At 45.5% G+C, this 14210-nt stretch overlaps 1 protein-coding gene across 1 annotated transcript in view; it reads right to left on the bottom strand.

Moving 5' to 3' along the window:
• Positions 1-9314, bottom strand: part of Ints3 (integrator complex subunit 3) — a 47047-nt gene extending 37733 nt beyond the window's left edge. The window contains exon 1 of the mRNA XM_013015237.1: positions 8575-9314. Coding sequence (XP_012870691.1) covers positions 8575-8721 — 147 coding nt within the window. The 5' untranslated portion in view covers positions 8722-9314. The remainder of the gene's footprint in view (positions 1-8574) is intronic.
• Between the last annotated feature and the right edge of the window lie 4896 nt (positions 9315-14210).

Below are 14210 nucleotides of genomic sequence, written 5' to 3'. Positions count from 1 at the left end.
GGCTACACAGCGAGACCCTGTATAATTTTTTCTTTACACTTGAAATTATTTTAGTTATTAAAAATTAACGAATCAAGAGCCGGGCGCTGGTGGCTCACGCCAGTAATCCTAGCTACTCAAGAGGCTGAGATCTGAGGATCACGGTTCAAAGCTAGCCCAGGCAGGAAAGTTCATGAAACTCTTATCTCCAATAAACTACCAGAAAACCGGAAATGGCGCTGTGGCTCAAGTGGTAGAGCGCTAGCCTTGAGCTGAAGAGCTGAGGGACAGCACTCAGGCCCAGAGTTCAAGCACCACGAACAAAAATAAATAAATAAGTAATAAAAAATAAAAAAAATAAAAATTAACGAACCAAAACAAAATTAAAGCATCATATCAATTATTAACTTGAACAATAAAGAATTTAGGATATAATCAACAATCTGAGCTGAGTACCTGTGGCTCACACCTGTAATCCTAGCTACCTAGGAAACTGAGATCTGAAGATCTTGGTTGAAGCCAGCCTAGGCAGGAAAGTTGTGAGACTCTGATCTCCAATTAACCACCGAAAATACACTCTGGCTTAAAGTGGTAGAGCACTAGCCTTGAGTGAAAGGAGTTTAGGGACAGTGTCCAGGCCCTGAGTTCAAGCCCCATGACCAATAATAAAAAGAACAGTTTGAATAGTGACCTAATATTGATTATATCAAAGAATAGTGAGTCAGGTGCTGGTGGCTCACACCTGTAATCCTAGCTACTCAGGAGGCTGAGATCTGAGGATTGTGGTTCAAAGCCAGCCAGGGGAGAAAAGTCCATGAGACTCTTCTTATTTTTCTTTTGTGCCAGTCCTGGGGCTTGAACTCAGGGTCTGGGCACTGTCCCTGAGCAATTTTTGCTCAAGATTAGCACTCTTTGAGTCACAGCACCACTTCCGGCTTTTTCTGTTTGTGGTACTGAGGGGTCAAACCTGGGGCTTCATGCATGCTAGGCAAACAACTCTACCACTAAGTCACATTCTCAGCCCAAGTCTGTGAGACTCTTATCTCCAATTAACCATCAGAACACCGGATGTGGCACTGTGACCCCAGTGGTAGAGGGCTTGCCTTGAGCTGAAGAGCTCAGAGACAGAACCCAGGCCCAGAGTTCAAGACCCACGACCAACAACAACAACAAAAAGGAACCTGAGCTTCTAGAAAACCCTACAGGGATGCCGGGCGCTGGTGGCTCATGCCTGTAATCCTAGCTACTCAGGAGGCTGAGATCTGAGGATCGCGGGTCAAAGCCAGCCCGGGCAGGAAAGACCATGAGACTCCTATCTCCAATAAACCACCAGAAAACTGGAAGTGGCACTGTAGCTCAAGTGGTAGAGCACTCGCCTTGAGCTGAAGAGCTGAGGGACAGTGCCCAGGCCCAGAGTTCAAGCCCTACGGCCAACCAAAAAAAAAAAAACAAAAAACCCTACAGGGGACAGAAGTGAGGCCATAAGGTAGCTTGAAGAAGAGTATTATTAATGTTTGTAGATGTGAAAGTAGTACTCAGACTATGATTTTTTTAAGAAGCCTTAAGCTATACATTCATATGAAGTTTTTAAAGGTGAAATGACACTTTATACTTGCTTCAAAATAATCTAGAAGGAGTTGGAGGGAATAAAACAAGATTGCCATGTACTGCTAAGTAATGGAAACAGAAAGATAAGCTACATGGAAATAATATTCTACTTTTTCACAGTTGAATTGCTCCCTCTGACCCATCCCCACTACACTGCTAAAACAAAAAGTATGAGGAAAGGAGAGACAGAGAACAAAAGACTAAACTAAAACCTGCCAACTTCTCCAGTTAAACAAAGCTGCATTAAAGCCAATCCAAGGGTCACTTATTTCAAAGGTAGCTGCCTAATATTCTGTAGAGATTCAGACAGTGGGGCCTATTCTAAAGCATTTATACTGAAAAAATGCTACATACTGATACAATATTGAGAAAATATACCTCATGTTAAGGCAGAGAGCTCTCTTTTATCAATACCTAAACTATTTCCTGAGGCTTTTAAAATTTTATGATGATTAATCCAAAAACTGTTTTAAGAAAGCCAATTCCCAATGATTATAATGCTGACAAAACCAGGATAAAAGTAGACTGGTTTACTTGTTTTTTAGAGGCTACCACAGAACTTTGCTGAACTTTGCCTATAATACCTCAACTTGTGAAGAAAGGCTAGGTAGTTCAAAGCCAACCTGGGGAATTTAGTGAGAGACCCTGTCTCAAAATACTTTATAAAGGGAGGTGGGGGGAGGAAGAGGTTAGCAGTGTAATAGTAGAACATGAGTAGCAGAACATAGGCCTAAGCAAGAGGCCCCAAGCTCATGCCCTGGAAATACAAACACAAAACAAACTTGCTGAGAGATGCTTAAGGTATTTCTTTAGCAGTGTTTTGAGAAACAGACAAGTAAGGATGATGGAAAAGCTGTCTTGGCCTGAAAGATAACTATGTTTCTCCTTGGATCTTTACAATGAGATTGTCAATGTCTAGCCTATGTAAGAACATAAGGTATCAGAGACTTGTCTTAAGAAGTTCTGATAGCTACAAAACTTCAGCCTAAAATAAGACCAGGGTTAAAGGTATTACAAGTTTACACTAACATCAGTTCAATCTCCCAAATTAGGTCAGATCAGCAAGCTCAGCTTTAATAAACAGCACCTGCGTACTTGTGAAAAGAAGCTGTGAGATCACATGAAAACTGAGCTGTGACTCTCATTACCTGGGAGTTCTGATATTCCTCATTACCTAGTCCAATCTCCCCTGAGGAAGGAGGAAAAACTCAGGCTGGGTTTCTCTTTTTTGAAATCTCACTCCTTTCTATCCAAGACAGTTATTACAGACTGATGGGTCAGTTATTCCAGTTGCTTGGTCTAGACCTTCTTGCTAAGACCCCCAAACCCAGCAATTTCAAACCCAGGAAGATAGTAAATAAGCAAAATGGGGGGGAGGGGAAGGGGGAAGGGAATTCTAGATATTGCTTCCTACCAGAGAAAATCTCTATGGAATCAACATAGAGAGATAAGAGAAATCAAGCAGCAGCTAACCAATGCAAACCAGAAAGCATGGAATAGAAAAAAACCACCAGTGCTAACTACCTAGCCTTAGGCTCATCTTGTATGAGTTAATGTCTATCCCGAGAATGTTCTGAAGCTTAAATAACTTGTGAAAACACAAGGCACCCATCCTGCTTAATCAGAATCTATTCAATTGGTAGGGAAATTGAGCAATTGTACACATCTAATCCATAGGGACCAGACTCTCTAGCCCCTTGTCACTACTTCAGCATGTCCTCAAAGATTCCTGAAAACTAACCACCCACTGCAGGACATGGATAAGTGCCTAACCAGGCTGAAAAGCTTCCTCTCCTACTGACCCTCTGTAAACCTTTGCCTTCTAAGAGAGGAGGAAAAGGGAGAGGAAAAGGAAGAGGCCTAACTGATGACCCTACATTGAGATCTTGGCAAAGCTGGCTACACAGCTTTATGAGCTGGCAGTGTCTGGATGTGATTTAACACTCACGAGACTTTGGATTGAACACAGTTTCTCTAGGCTCCTCCCTGATGTTTGAAGCTCTGCTCAGAGGCATGAGTCAATTGTATCAGACACTGCCCAGTCAAGGAGAAAAGTGGCCTCTTGAAACAGGGAGGCCCAGCTAAGGATGCAGAAAGTAGGAGAGTCCAGAATGTGGATGAGCAGATAAACTCAATGAAGAAAAAAATGTGATAGTCCATTCCGGGCAACAGAAGTAAAAAGATACTACGCTTCCTATAGAAATTACTTGTCCAAACAGGATGGGAAAATTAATTAAAAACCATTCAGGGCCACAAAAGAACTATGCGCCCTCAAAGAGAATCACAGAAAGCTAGATCTCTACATCTGAGTAACAGAACCCTTCTTCCCCATTCCTTCCTCTGGAGGCCCTTAATAAAAATGAAATCACACATACAGCTGCCAACAATTGCTGGCAGAACAGCTGTTTGGAATAAGCCTTCTATGACAGCACCTCAGAAGACTGAGTAAATATTTATCATCCCTAGGAGCTCCTGAACTAATTTTTATAAGACTACCTGACTATGACAACAGCATTAGATACAAAGAAAGAAACCTTCCTATATGCTAGTATGTGCCTGAAGTTAACAGGAGAGACTCCAGTTAGAAAGATATCTCTCTCTTTCCATTACTACTCCTCAGCCAGGTGAAATATTCTGTTCCCTTATGAGGAGTGACCTTGAACTAAATTCTATCATCTACTGAACAAGAAGATATGATCCAACCTGCACAATCCCCAAGGACTCATATCATGAAGCAATTATTGAATATGTTGGATTCCAAGTATAGCCAACCTTCCTATGCTCCTATATGGGAAGCTAACTTAAGAAACCTAAGTCAGGGGCTGGGAAAGTAGCTCAGCAGTAGAGTGCATGCCTTGCAAGCATGAGGCCGTGGGTTCGATTCCTCATCACCACATAAACAGAAAAAGCCGGAAGTGGCGCTGTGGCTCCAGTGGTAGAGCACTAGCCTTGAGCTGAAGAGCTGGGCCCAGAGTTCAGGCCTCATGGCCGGCAAAAAAAAAAAAAAAAAAAACCTAATGGGAAGGTGGCTCAATGGTAGAGTGCTTGCCTTGCATGCATGAGGCCCTGGGTTCGATTCCTCAGCACCACATAAGCAGAAAAAGCCAGAAGTGGGGCTGATGCTCAAGTGCTAGCCTTCAGCTGAAGAGCTGAGGAACAGTGCCCAGGCCCAGAGTTCAGGCCCCATGACTGACTAAAAAAAAAAAAAAGAAAAAAAAGAAACCTAAGTCAGATTCTGGTGTTCTCTAGCAGACCTGGAGCTCCTGCAATTCTGAGGGATGACCTATGTTCCACAACTAAGAGTCACTTGTATGTGAAATAATGATTTAAGGGGGAAAAATGACTCAAAGCCCATTCCTTGAGAACATTATCAATTATTCCTTTGGGAAAAAGCTGGCAGGAACATAGCCTGAACAAATGTTAACTCTCTTATCCATAGCTTCAAGTTCTACTTCAGCCAGGCACTGGAGGCTCATGCCTGTCATCCTAGATACTCAGGGGACTGAGATCTGAGGACTGAGGTTCAAAGCCAGTCTGGGCAGAAAAGTCCACCAGACTTTTCCCCCCACTAGTCATGGGCCTTAAACTAGGGGCCTGGGCACTGTCCCTGAGCTCTTTCTGCTAAAGGCTAAAAGCACTTGAGCCACAGCGTCACTTCCGGTTTTCTGGTGATCAATTGGAGATGAGTCTCGTGAACTTGCCTGCCTGTGCTGTCTTTGAACCAGGATCCTCAGATCTCAGCCCCCAGTGCCTGGCCATGAGACTCTTCAACTAATCAGCAAAAATGCTGGATTAGAGGCCTGGCTTAAGTGATGAGTGGAAAAATTAAACTTCAGTTAATCATCAAAAAAGCTGGATTACAGGCATGGCCAGCCATAAGTAGAAAAGGCAGAGTGACAGCATACAGCCCTGAGTTCAAACCTTGGTACCACAAAAACCTGGCTTTCAGCCTGATCTCAAAGTGGTGACTGGTCCTTCCTTGGCAAAGGAATAACAGAGAGCTATGAATGCTCATGAGAGTAGGAACTACATGTTCTAAACTTCTCCAATCTCTGGAACTATTTTTATCTCATTCCCTCTCCAAAATGGATGAAGATGGGCAAGAAGAATTCTGCCTTCAAAGGAAGAATGGGGCCAAAGAGAAGAAAGGATACAACAAACAGTCCCTTGGGCCTAAGAGTCACAGACCCTGTCAGGGATGCTCTTGACCAATGAACGCTTTATACTCCAGGCCTCTAAAGGACCTTTCTTAATCACACCCAACTAGAATAACCCCTGCTCTTCACAGGGTGGCCCTAATCTGTTTTTTTAAGCCTCCTTGTGGGAGTGGTAATTTAAGACTTCAGATGATAAGCTCTGGAAAAGCAGACCTTGGATCTGCCCCGTCCTATTTTCCTATCATTCAACACACAGCAAGTGTATGTAGTCAAAAAGCTACCTCTGTTACCTCTGCAATAAGGAGTCCTATGATGGAAAATTACCAAGCCAGAACAAGCAGAGGCCAGTCAGTCAATATCAGGGTTTGATAATTTGTATACAGAGATCTGTAGGGAGACTCAAAGGAAGACACCACCAAGTCTTGCCCTTAAGACACATCTTGGACTAATGGGGAAGACATCCTTTACTAATGAGGATAACAAAACTATACCTTTAAGGGGAAAAAATAGTATGGTGAAGTTTGTAGGAAAGTTCAAATGCAAGGAACAAAAGGCAAAGAAGGAAAGTTGGGAAATAGTTACACCATGGAGATCAGCAAAGAGAGACAGCAAGATCCTTCTTCCCTCTTCTTCCTGGAAATCATTCTAAGTTCATGTTCAAACAGGCTAAAAAATATTTTTTAATGTTTCCTCTCTTTGTAGTCTCCTCTTGTCACATCATTTCATTTACTGCTTAGAAAAAAAAAGGTGCCATACTACTCTCAGCCATGATGACCCTTATAGGAATCAGGATATGGGCTGGGAAGGTGGCTCAGTGGTAGAGCGCTTGCCTTGTATGCATGAGGCCTTGGGTTCGATTCCTCAGCACCACATAAGCAGAAAAAATAAAAAAATAAAAAAGCCATGGCTCAAGTGGTAGAGCGCTAGCCTTGAGCTCACTCAGGCCCAGAGTTCAGGCCCTATGACTGAACTGCCTCCCCCCCCCAAAAAAAAAAGGAAACAGGATAGGGAATAAACAGATTTTCATCAATCTCTGGTCTTTTCCTTTGCATCCAAATTGGTAAAGGGATCAAGGCTGTAAAACATTGACTTTGTAGAACCCTACAGCTCCAATGCTAGAACATGGGGCTCAATACTTCTGACAACGAAAGTGGTCATTTCTATTAAAAAAAAAAAAAAAAAAGTTAAGCTGGGCGCCAGTGGTTCATGCCTGTAAACCTAGCTACTCAGGGGGCTGAGACCTAAGGCTCACAGTTCAAAGCCAGACTAGACAGGAAAGTCTGTCCAGGAAGTAGCGCTGTGGCTCAAAGTAGTAGTGCGTTAGCCTTGTGCAAAAAGAGCTCAAGAGTAGTGCTGGGGCCCTGAGTTCAATCCCCATACCCACCAAAAAAAATTTTGAAAAGGTTACTTGGCCTCAAACTCCTGCTCCTTTGCCTCAGTCTTCTGAGTGCTGGGATTACAAGCATGGATCGATATATTTAGCAAATTGTTTTTAGTATTGTTTATATTCCTAATGATATCTACCCTTAGGTGATAAAACAGAAAAAGCAAAGTGTCCAGTGCAGTGGCTCATACTTGTAATCCCAGTCCCTCAGGAGGCAGAAATTAGGAGGCCAGCAGTCCAAAAGATAGCCAGCTTTGGGAAAAGTTATTTAGATACCATCTCACCCCAGGGAAAATTTGATCTAAAAAAAATTCAAGAAAAAGCAAAATGAGTTGGAGGCATGGTTCAAGTGGCAGAGCACTTGCCTAGGAAGTGCAAGGCTCTGAACTGAAACCCCAGCACTGGGGAAGAGGGGAAGACAAAAGGCAAACACACACACCAAAAAAAAAAAAAAAAAAGACCTTTAAATAGATAGATTTATACAAACACACACACACACACATATATATATATATGATATATGTATGGTTTATGTCAAAGAGGCAGAGAAGGGCTATGGCCTGCTCAGCCTGAACCGGGAAAACAGAGTTGAGTGGCTTTCTCTTTTTCTTTTGGTTGGAGACCAGGACTCAAATTCTGTCCCTAACGATTTTGCTCATGGGCTGACACTCTACCACCTGAGCCACACCTCTAACTCAGCTTTCTCAACATTTCTTTAACCATGTCTCAGTTCTGGGACTCATATTCCTAAGTCTCCTTGAATGTGAGCAGTAACAAGGGCTACATGATTAACTCTAGGTCAGGGACAACAAAAGTGAAGGAAGGAGTGCTAGCCTTGAGCACAAACAGGCTCAGAGACAGCGCCCAGGCCCTGACTTCAAGCCCTAGAGCCGGGGGGGGGGGGGGAGGGGAAGGGGGAAGAAGAGTTGGGAAGGTGGGGAGGAAAGGGATGGGGGGGGAATCACTGGCCAAGTCAAAGATGCCATCTAACAAGAGGGGGCCAAAGTCTACTATCAGTTGTCAACCCTCAGACACCAACACACACACACTCAGACACTATACATTACTTCTCAACTGATTACCTGAGTTAAGTATGAAAGTTATTGTTTAAGATACCTGTGGTGTGTATGTGGAAAGAAATAAAAATGCATACTGGGCAAATCTAGATGCTATCTATCCCTTAGGAAACCAACACCTCCCCTCCCCATCTATTTTCATACTAGCGGCTGCTGTTACTATGACAACCTGTCCAGGAAATTGACCCACACTTCTTCCTTCAGGAGCAGGAAGCTAAAGAGTGTTTTTGCGTTGCGGGAGGGAGGGAGGGAGGGGGGGGGAAGCGAAAACAAACTTGCAGGCCTCTTCTCCCCACCCCCACCCCGTCTCCGCTCCGGTATCCCTCCTCGGCCCAATTCCTTAACTCCCTTGCCCACCCCCCACACCTACCTCCTCTAACTCATCCTTGGCATCCAAACTGGTTGAAAGTAGCAGCCTCCCCCCTCCTGGGGATCCTGCTCCCGCTCCTCCTCCTCCACCTCCCGGGGCTCCTGAAGCAGCAGCTGCTGCTGCCCCCTTTCCCTTCTGTAAGTCCATGGCTGCAACCAGGAGACGGGAAAGGGTCAGGGAGTGGGTGGATAGAAAAGTCCTAGAAATGGGAAACTCCGGATGGGCCAGGGACCAGGAGGCAAGAGAGAAGCGGCGGAGGAGGGGAAGGCTCGGGCCCGGGCTCCGGGCCTCCGCGCTCCTCCCGCCTCCCCAAGGCCGCTCCTGCCGAGGGGCGCAGGCGGCCGGTCCTGTAGGGCTGCTGCCTGCGGGAAAGCCGTTAGCTCTCCAGGACGGTGAAAGGTCTGTCTGTGCCTCTGAGGGAAACGCAGGCGAGGCTGCCGCCCCGGCAGCAATGGAGGGGCACCCTCTCTCTGGCTTCGGACCCTACCAGAAGGAGGGAAAGCCCTAAGTTTCTGCCTCCAGAGGTGGGGGGTGGGGTGCGGGAAGAGTCCTGCTCCTGAGGCCGGGGTAGGAAACCTTCCCGGCTGGTGCCTCAAGGACTCGGGGAGCGAGGCTCCTTTGGATCCAGGCCCTACGGGGGGGGGGGTGAAGGTGAAGCCGTAGCGCTACAGGAGGACACCGAGGACCAGCTTCTTCCCACACCACACTGAGGCGGCCATGGTGGAAGAGCGGGGGTGGGGGCGGGAAGGCTGAGGCCGACCGAGGGGGGCGGGGGAGAATCGTTGAGCCTCGCGCCGGAAGCCAGCAGTCGCAGTCCGGGGTTTCAGCCAATAGCAGCTTCCGCGGTGGCGCCGGCTGGACGAGGAATAAGCCGACCACGGAGGAATGGTCTTTTCCCGGGCTACCAATAGCATTGAGCAAAAGCAAGCTCCGGATGATGGGCAGCCAGGTGTCCCAATCGCATCTCTCTTCTGCTCCTAAGGGGCGGGACAGCCTACACCGGGGGTGGGAATACATGGCTACCAGGAAGAAGATAGGCCGCGCCTGCGCGCGCTGAAGAGCATGCGCAACGTCTTTTTCTCCTAGAGCTTAGGTTGGTATAGAAATGGGCGGCAGAGCCGGGCGCCGGTGGCTCACGCCTGTAATCCTAGCTACTCAGGAGGCTGAGAGCTGAGGATCGCGGTTCAAAGCCAACCCGCGCAGTAAAGTCCGTGAGACTCTTATCTCCTGTAAACCACCAGAAAAACCGGAAGTGGTGCTGTGGCTCAAGTGGTAGAGCGCAAGCCTTGAGCTGAAGAGCTGAGGGACAGCGCTCAGACCCAGAGTTCAAACCCCACAACCGACCTCCCCCCCAAAAAGAAAGAAAGAATGAATGAATGAATGAAATGGGAGGCTATCTCAGTACAGCCTCGGGAGATCCGAAACTTAACCCACAAAGTAGCAATGCAGGGTAGGGAGTAAAGCCCCAACCCAAGTAGTCCTAGAGAGAACTCCATCTGGCAGTGTGGAGCCAGCTTCTGGACTGAGAGTGCATCACTTTTAGGCAAGTGCAGTTATTTTGCACATGCGTGTGCACACACGGTTCATTAACCTACTTCTGCATACCAAATCATGAAAATCGTGAGGGCAATGACTATCACAAAAAATTGTTAAACCATCAACTTTCCTTCCTTTTGAAGCTTCTGCTGGTTGTGGGGCCTGAACTCTGGGCCTGGGCGCTGTCCCTCAGCTCTTCAGTTCAAGGCTAGCGCTCTACCACTTGAGCCACAGTGCCACTTCCGGCTTTTTTCTTTTTGCTTATGTGGCGCTGAGGAATCGAACCCAGGGCCTCATGCATACAAGGCAAGCACTCTTACCACTGAGCCATCTTCCCAGCCCCTTTCCTTCCTTTTGAATCTGTCACTGAGATCATTACCCACAACCCAATGAGGAGCCACTTAATCTGTTGGGAACATAGACCATGGTTGTTTGTGAGTCAATTTTTGGGGGGGCCAGTTTTGTGGTTTGAACTCAGGGCCTGGGCACTGTCCCTGAGCTTCTTTTGCTCAAGGCTAGCACTCTACTACTTGAGCCACAGCGCCACTTCTGGCTTTTTCTGTGTATGTGGTACTGAGGAATCCAACGCAGAGCTTCATGCATGCTAGGCAAGTACTCTACCACTAAGCCACATTCCTAGCCCTTGTGAGTCGATTTTTATTTTTATTTTTCTGGTACTAGGGCTTGAACTCAGGGCCTGGGCATAGCATAACATTTTCCTGCATGACTAGTACTTTGTCACGTGATCCACACATCCAATTGGAGATGAAAATCTTACAGACTTTATTACCCAGGCCAACTTTGAACCCCTATCTCCTCCTGAGTAGCTAGGATTACAGGTGTGAACTACGGTCAAGTCAGGCTCCATTTTTATTTTCTTATATCTTATTTCTCCATTTGGGTGTCAGTAGCATCCATTTTTAGAATACAAAAGGATTACCACACACAGATCCAAAAACATCAAGGTGGTGCTTTTTTTTCCCCTTACCACTGTATATGGACTCTATTCTCGAATACCATCCATTTTCAGGCCTGGTCGTTGGGCAGGTGTGTTATATGCTCCTTAAAGGATTTCAACTACCATGGCCACTCTTTAGCTAGACAAGTTATTTTGAATGAATGTATGTTAATTATTTTTAAAGTAAGACCTGGACACATGGGTCTATAAATACCATTTTAGCATTTGTTTTGCAGTTGTACCAAGTATGCTTTGTTGAAAACACTACTTCAGCTACTGATGAAAACATTAACATTACACTGTATAGATAGAAACATTGTTACAAAGCATTGATTACTCACAACTATAATCCTGGCTATTCAGAAGACTGAGAATCTGAGGCTTGTGGTTCAAAGCCAGCATATACAAAGAAAGTCCTTGAGACTGTTTGTTTGTTGGGGCTGGGCCCTGTCCCTCAGCTCTTCAGCTCAAGGCTAGTGCTCTCCCACTTGAACCACAATACCACTCCTGGTTTTCTGGTGGTTTATTGGGGATAAGAGTCTCACGGACTTTCCTTCCAGGACTGGCTTTGAACTGTGATCCTCAGATCTCAGCCTCTTGAGTAGCTAGGATTACAAGTATGAATCTGACCAGTGCCTGGCCCTTGAGACACTTATTTCCAATTAACAACCTACAAAAAAGAAGTAGAGCTGTGGTTCAAGTGTTAGAGCACCAGTCTCCAGCAAAAAAGGTAAGGGACAGTGTTCAGGCCCTGAACTAAATCACTAATACCTGCAGGTGCACACATGCGTGCACACACGCGCAAGCGCGCGCACACACACACACACAACAGATATAGACCACTGTGGATATTATGGTTCCCTTTGCAAGGGTTGTTTTGTTTTGTTTTGATTTTGCTATACTAAAGATTAAATCCAGGATTCACAAATGCTAAACAACTCTCTATGACTGAGCTATGACAGATATTTACATTTTAGTGTATATGCTTTGCTGATATATTTTTTTAATGAGTACCACTCATGGGCAGAGGTAGAGTACTTGTCCAGAATCTGTAAATCTCTCTAGACTCAATTCCTAGCACCACCAGTAAAGCGATCGAATGAAATAAGTATACCATTGCAGTATGTTTTGTTTTGTTTTTTGTTGGTGGTGGGGCTGTCACTCTGGGCCTGGGCACTGTCCCTCAGCTCTTCAGTTCAAGGCTAGAGATCTACCACTAGAGCCACAGTGCCACTTCTGGTTTTCTCATGGTTAATTGGAGATAAGAGTCTTACAGAACCTGGGCGCTGGTGGCTCAGGCCTATAATCCTAGCTACTCAGAAGGCTGAGATCTGAGGATCTCGGTTCAAAGCCAGCAAGGGCAGGAAAGTCTGAGAGACTCTTATCTCCAATAAACCACTAGAAAACTGGAAGTGGCGCTGTAGCTCAAGCAGTAGAGCGCTTGCCTTGAGCTGATCTCAGCCTTCTGAGTTAAAAAAAAAAAAAAGAAAACAATTTACATTTAGCAAGGGCTAGCTACATGCTAGTAAATATTCCACATTTGTTTGTTTTATGCCAATACCTCCACTTTCTCACTCTAAGATTGGCTCTTTACAACTTGAGCCACACCTCCAATCCAGAATTTTTTTTCTTTTTGGTCCGTCGAGGGGCTTGAACTCTGGGCTTGGGCACAGTCCCTGTACTCTCTTCAGCTCAAGGCGAGCGCTCTACCGCTTGAGCCACAGGGCCACTTCCAGTTTTCTAGTGGTTTATTGGAGATAGTCTCATGGACTTTTCTGCCCGGGCTGGCTTTGAGCTGAGATCCTCAGATTTCAGCCTCCTGAGTAGCTAGGATTACAGGCATGGGCCACTGGTGCCCGGCCTCCAATCCAGAATTTTGTTGGACTTTTTGGCCTAGGCTGACTGGGAACTGTGATCCTCATATCTCAGCCCCATGAGTAGCTAGGATTACAGATGTGAGCCTGCAGCTCCAAACAACATGTTTTAATTGTTATACTTTGGACGAAGTATTATCTTCCCCTGCCTTACTGATGATGAAATTGAGACAGAAAAAAAATCATTGATTTGTACAAGTCTTGTGGCTTAGGAGATGTTAGAGCTAGGCTCTGAACCCAAGAAGTCCAGTTCCTAAACATGCACATTTTGCCCCAGCTTCATTCTTCCTTTTTGTCAATAAAATTAGGAAATGGAGAAAAAAAATGAAAGATAAAAAGGATTTTAAAACAAAATGACGTGGGGCTGGGAAGGTGGCTCAGTGGTAGAGCACTTGCCTTGCATGCATGAGGCCCTGGGTTCGATTCCTCAGCACCACATAAGCAAAAAGAAAAACACCAGAAGTGGCGCTGTGGCTCAAGTGGTAGAGCGCTAGCCTTGAGCTGAAGAGCTGAGGGACAGCGCCCAGGCCCAGAGTTCAGGCCCCATGACTGGACCCCCCCCCCAAAAAAAAAAGACCTAGTGATTTGGATAATTCTTGTATATGTTATTTGGCCTTTTTTGTTTGTTTTTGTTTTTGTACTGGTACTGGAGCTTGAAATCAGACCCTGGGTGCTGTCTTTTAGCTTTTTCTTCTCAAGGCTGATACAACACTTCTACTTCCTTTGTTGATCTTTTAAAAGACAAATTTCAAATGTGATGTAGTGGTTTACTCCTATACTTTCAGCACTTGGGAGACTGGGACTTATCAGTTCAAAGCTAGCCTTGGCTACATATTGAGATCCCATCCCAAAATAAAATTTTCAAAAAAGAGCAACAACAACAAAGAGAGAGGAGGAGGAAGAGGAAAAGGAAGAAGAATAGGAGGTGGTGGTGGTAGTGAGCTAGGTGCTGATGGCTTGTGCCTGTAATCCTCGCTACTCAGGAGGCTGAAATCTAAGGATCACGGTTCAAATCCAGTGTTGGCAGGAAAGTACATGAGACTCATCTCCAATTAATGACCAGAAAACTGTAAGCAGCACTGTAGCTCAAAGTGGTGGAGTGCTAACCTTGAGTGAAAAAACTCAGGGACAGTGCCCAGGCCTTGAATTTAAGCCCCATGACTGAAACACACACAAAAAGTAAAGCTGGCACATTAGTCCTATAAGCTACTCAATAAGCTGAAGCAGAATTACTTAAGTGGAGCATAATGAGATACCATGACAGTGGG

Source organism: Dipodomys ordii, unplaced genomic scaffold (genome assembly GCF_000151885.1).
Source record: "Dipodomys ordii isolate 6190 unplaced genomic scaffold, Dord_2.0 Scaffold26, whole genome shotgun sequence".
NCBI lineage: Eukaryota > Metazoa > Chordata > Mammalia > Rodentia > Heteromyidae > Dipodomys > Dipodomys ordii.
The sequence above is the reverse complement of the archived record's forward strand: the minus strand, read 5'-3'. Positions and strand labels throughout refer to the sequence as shown.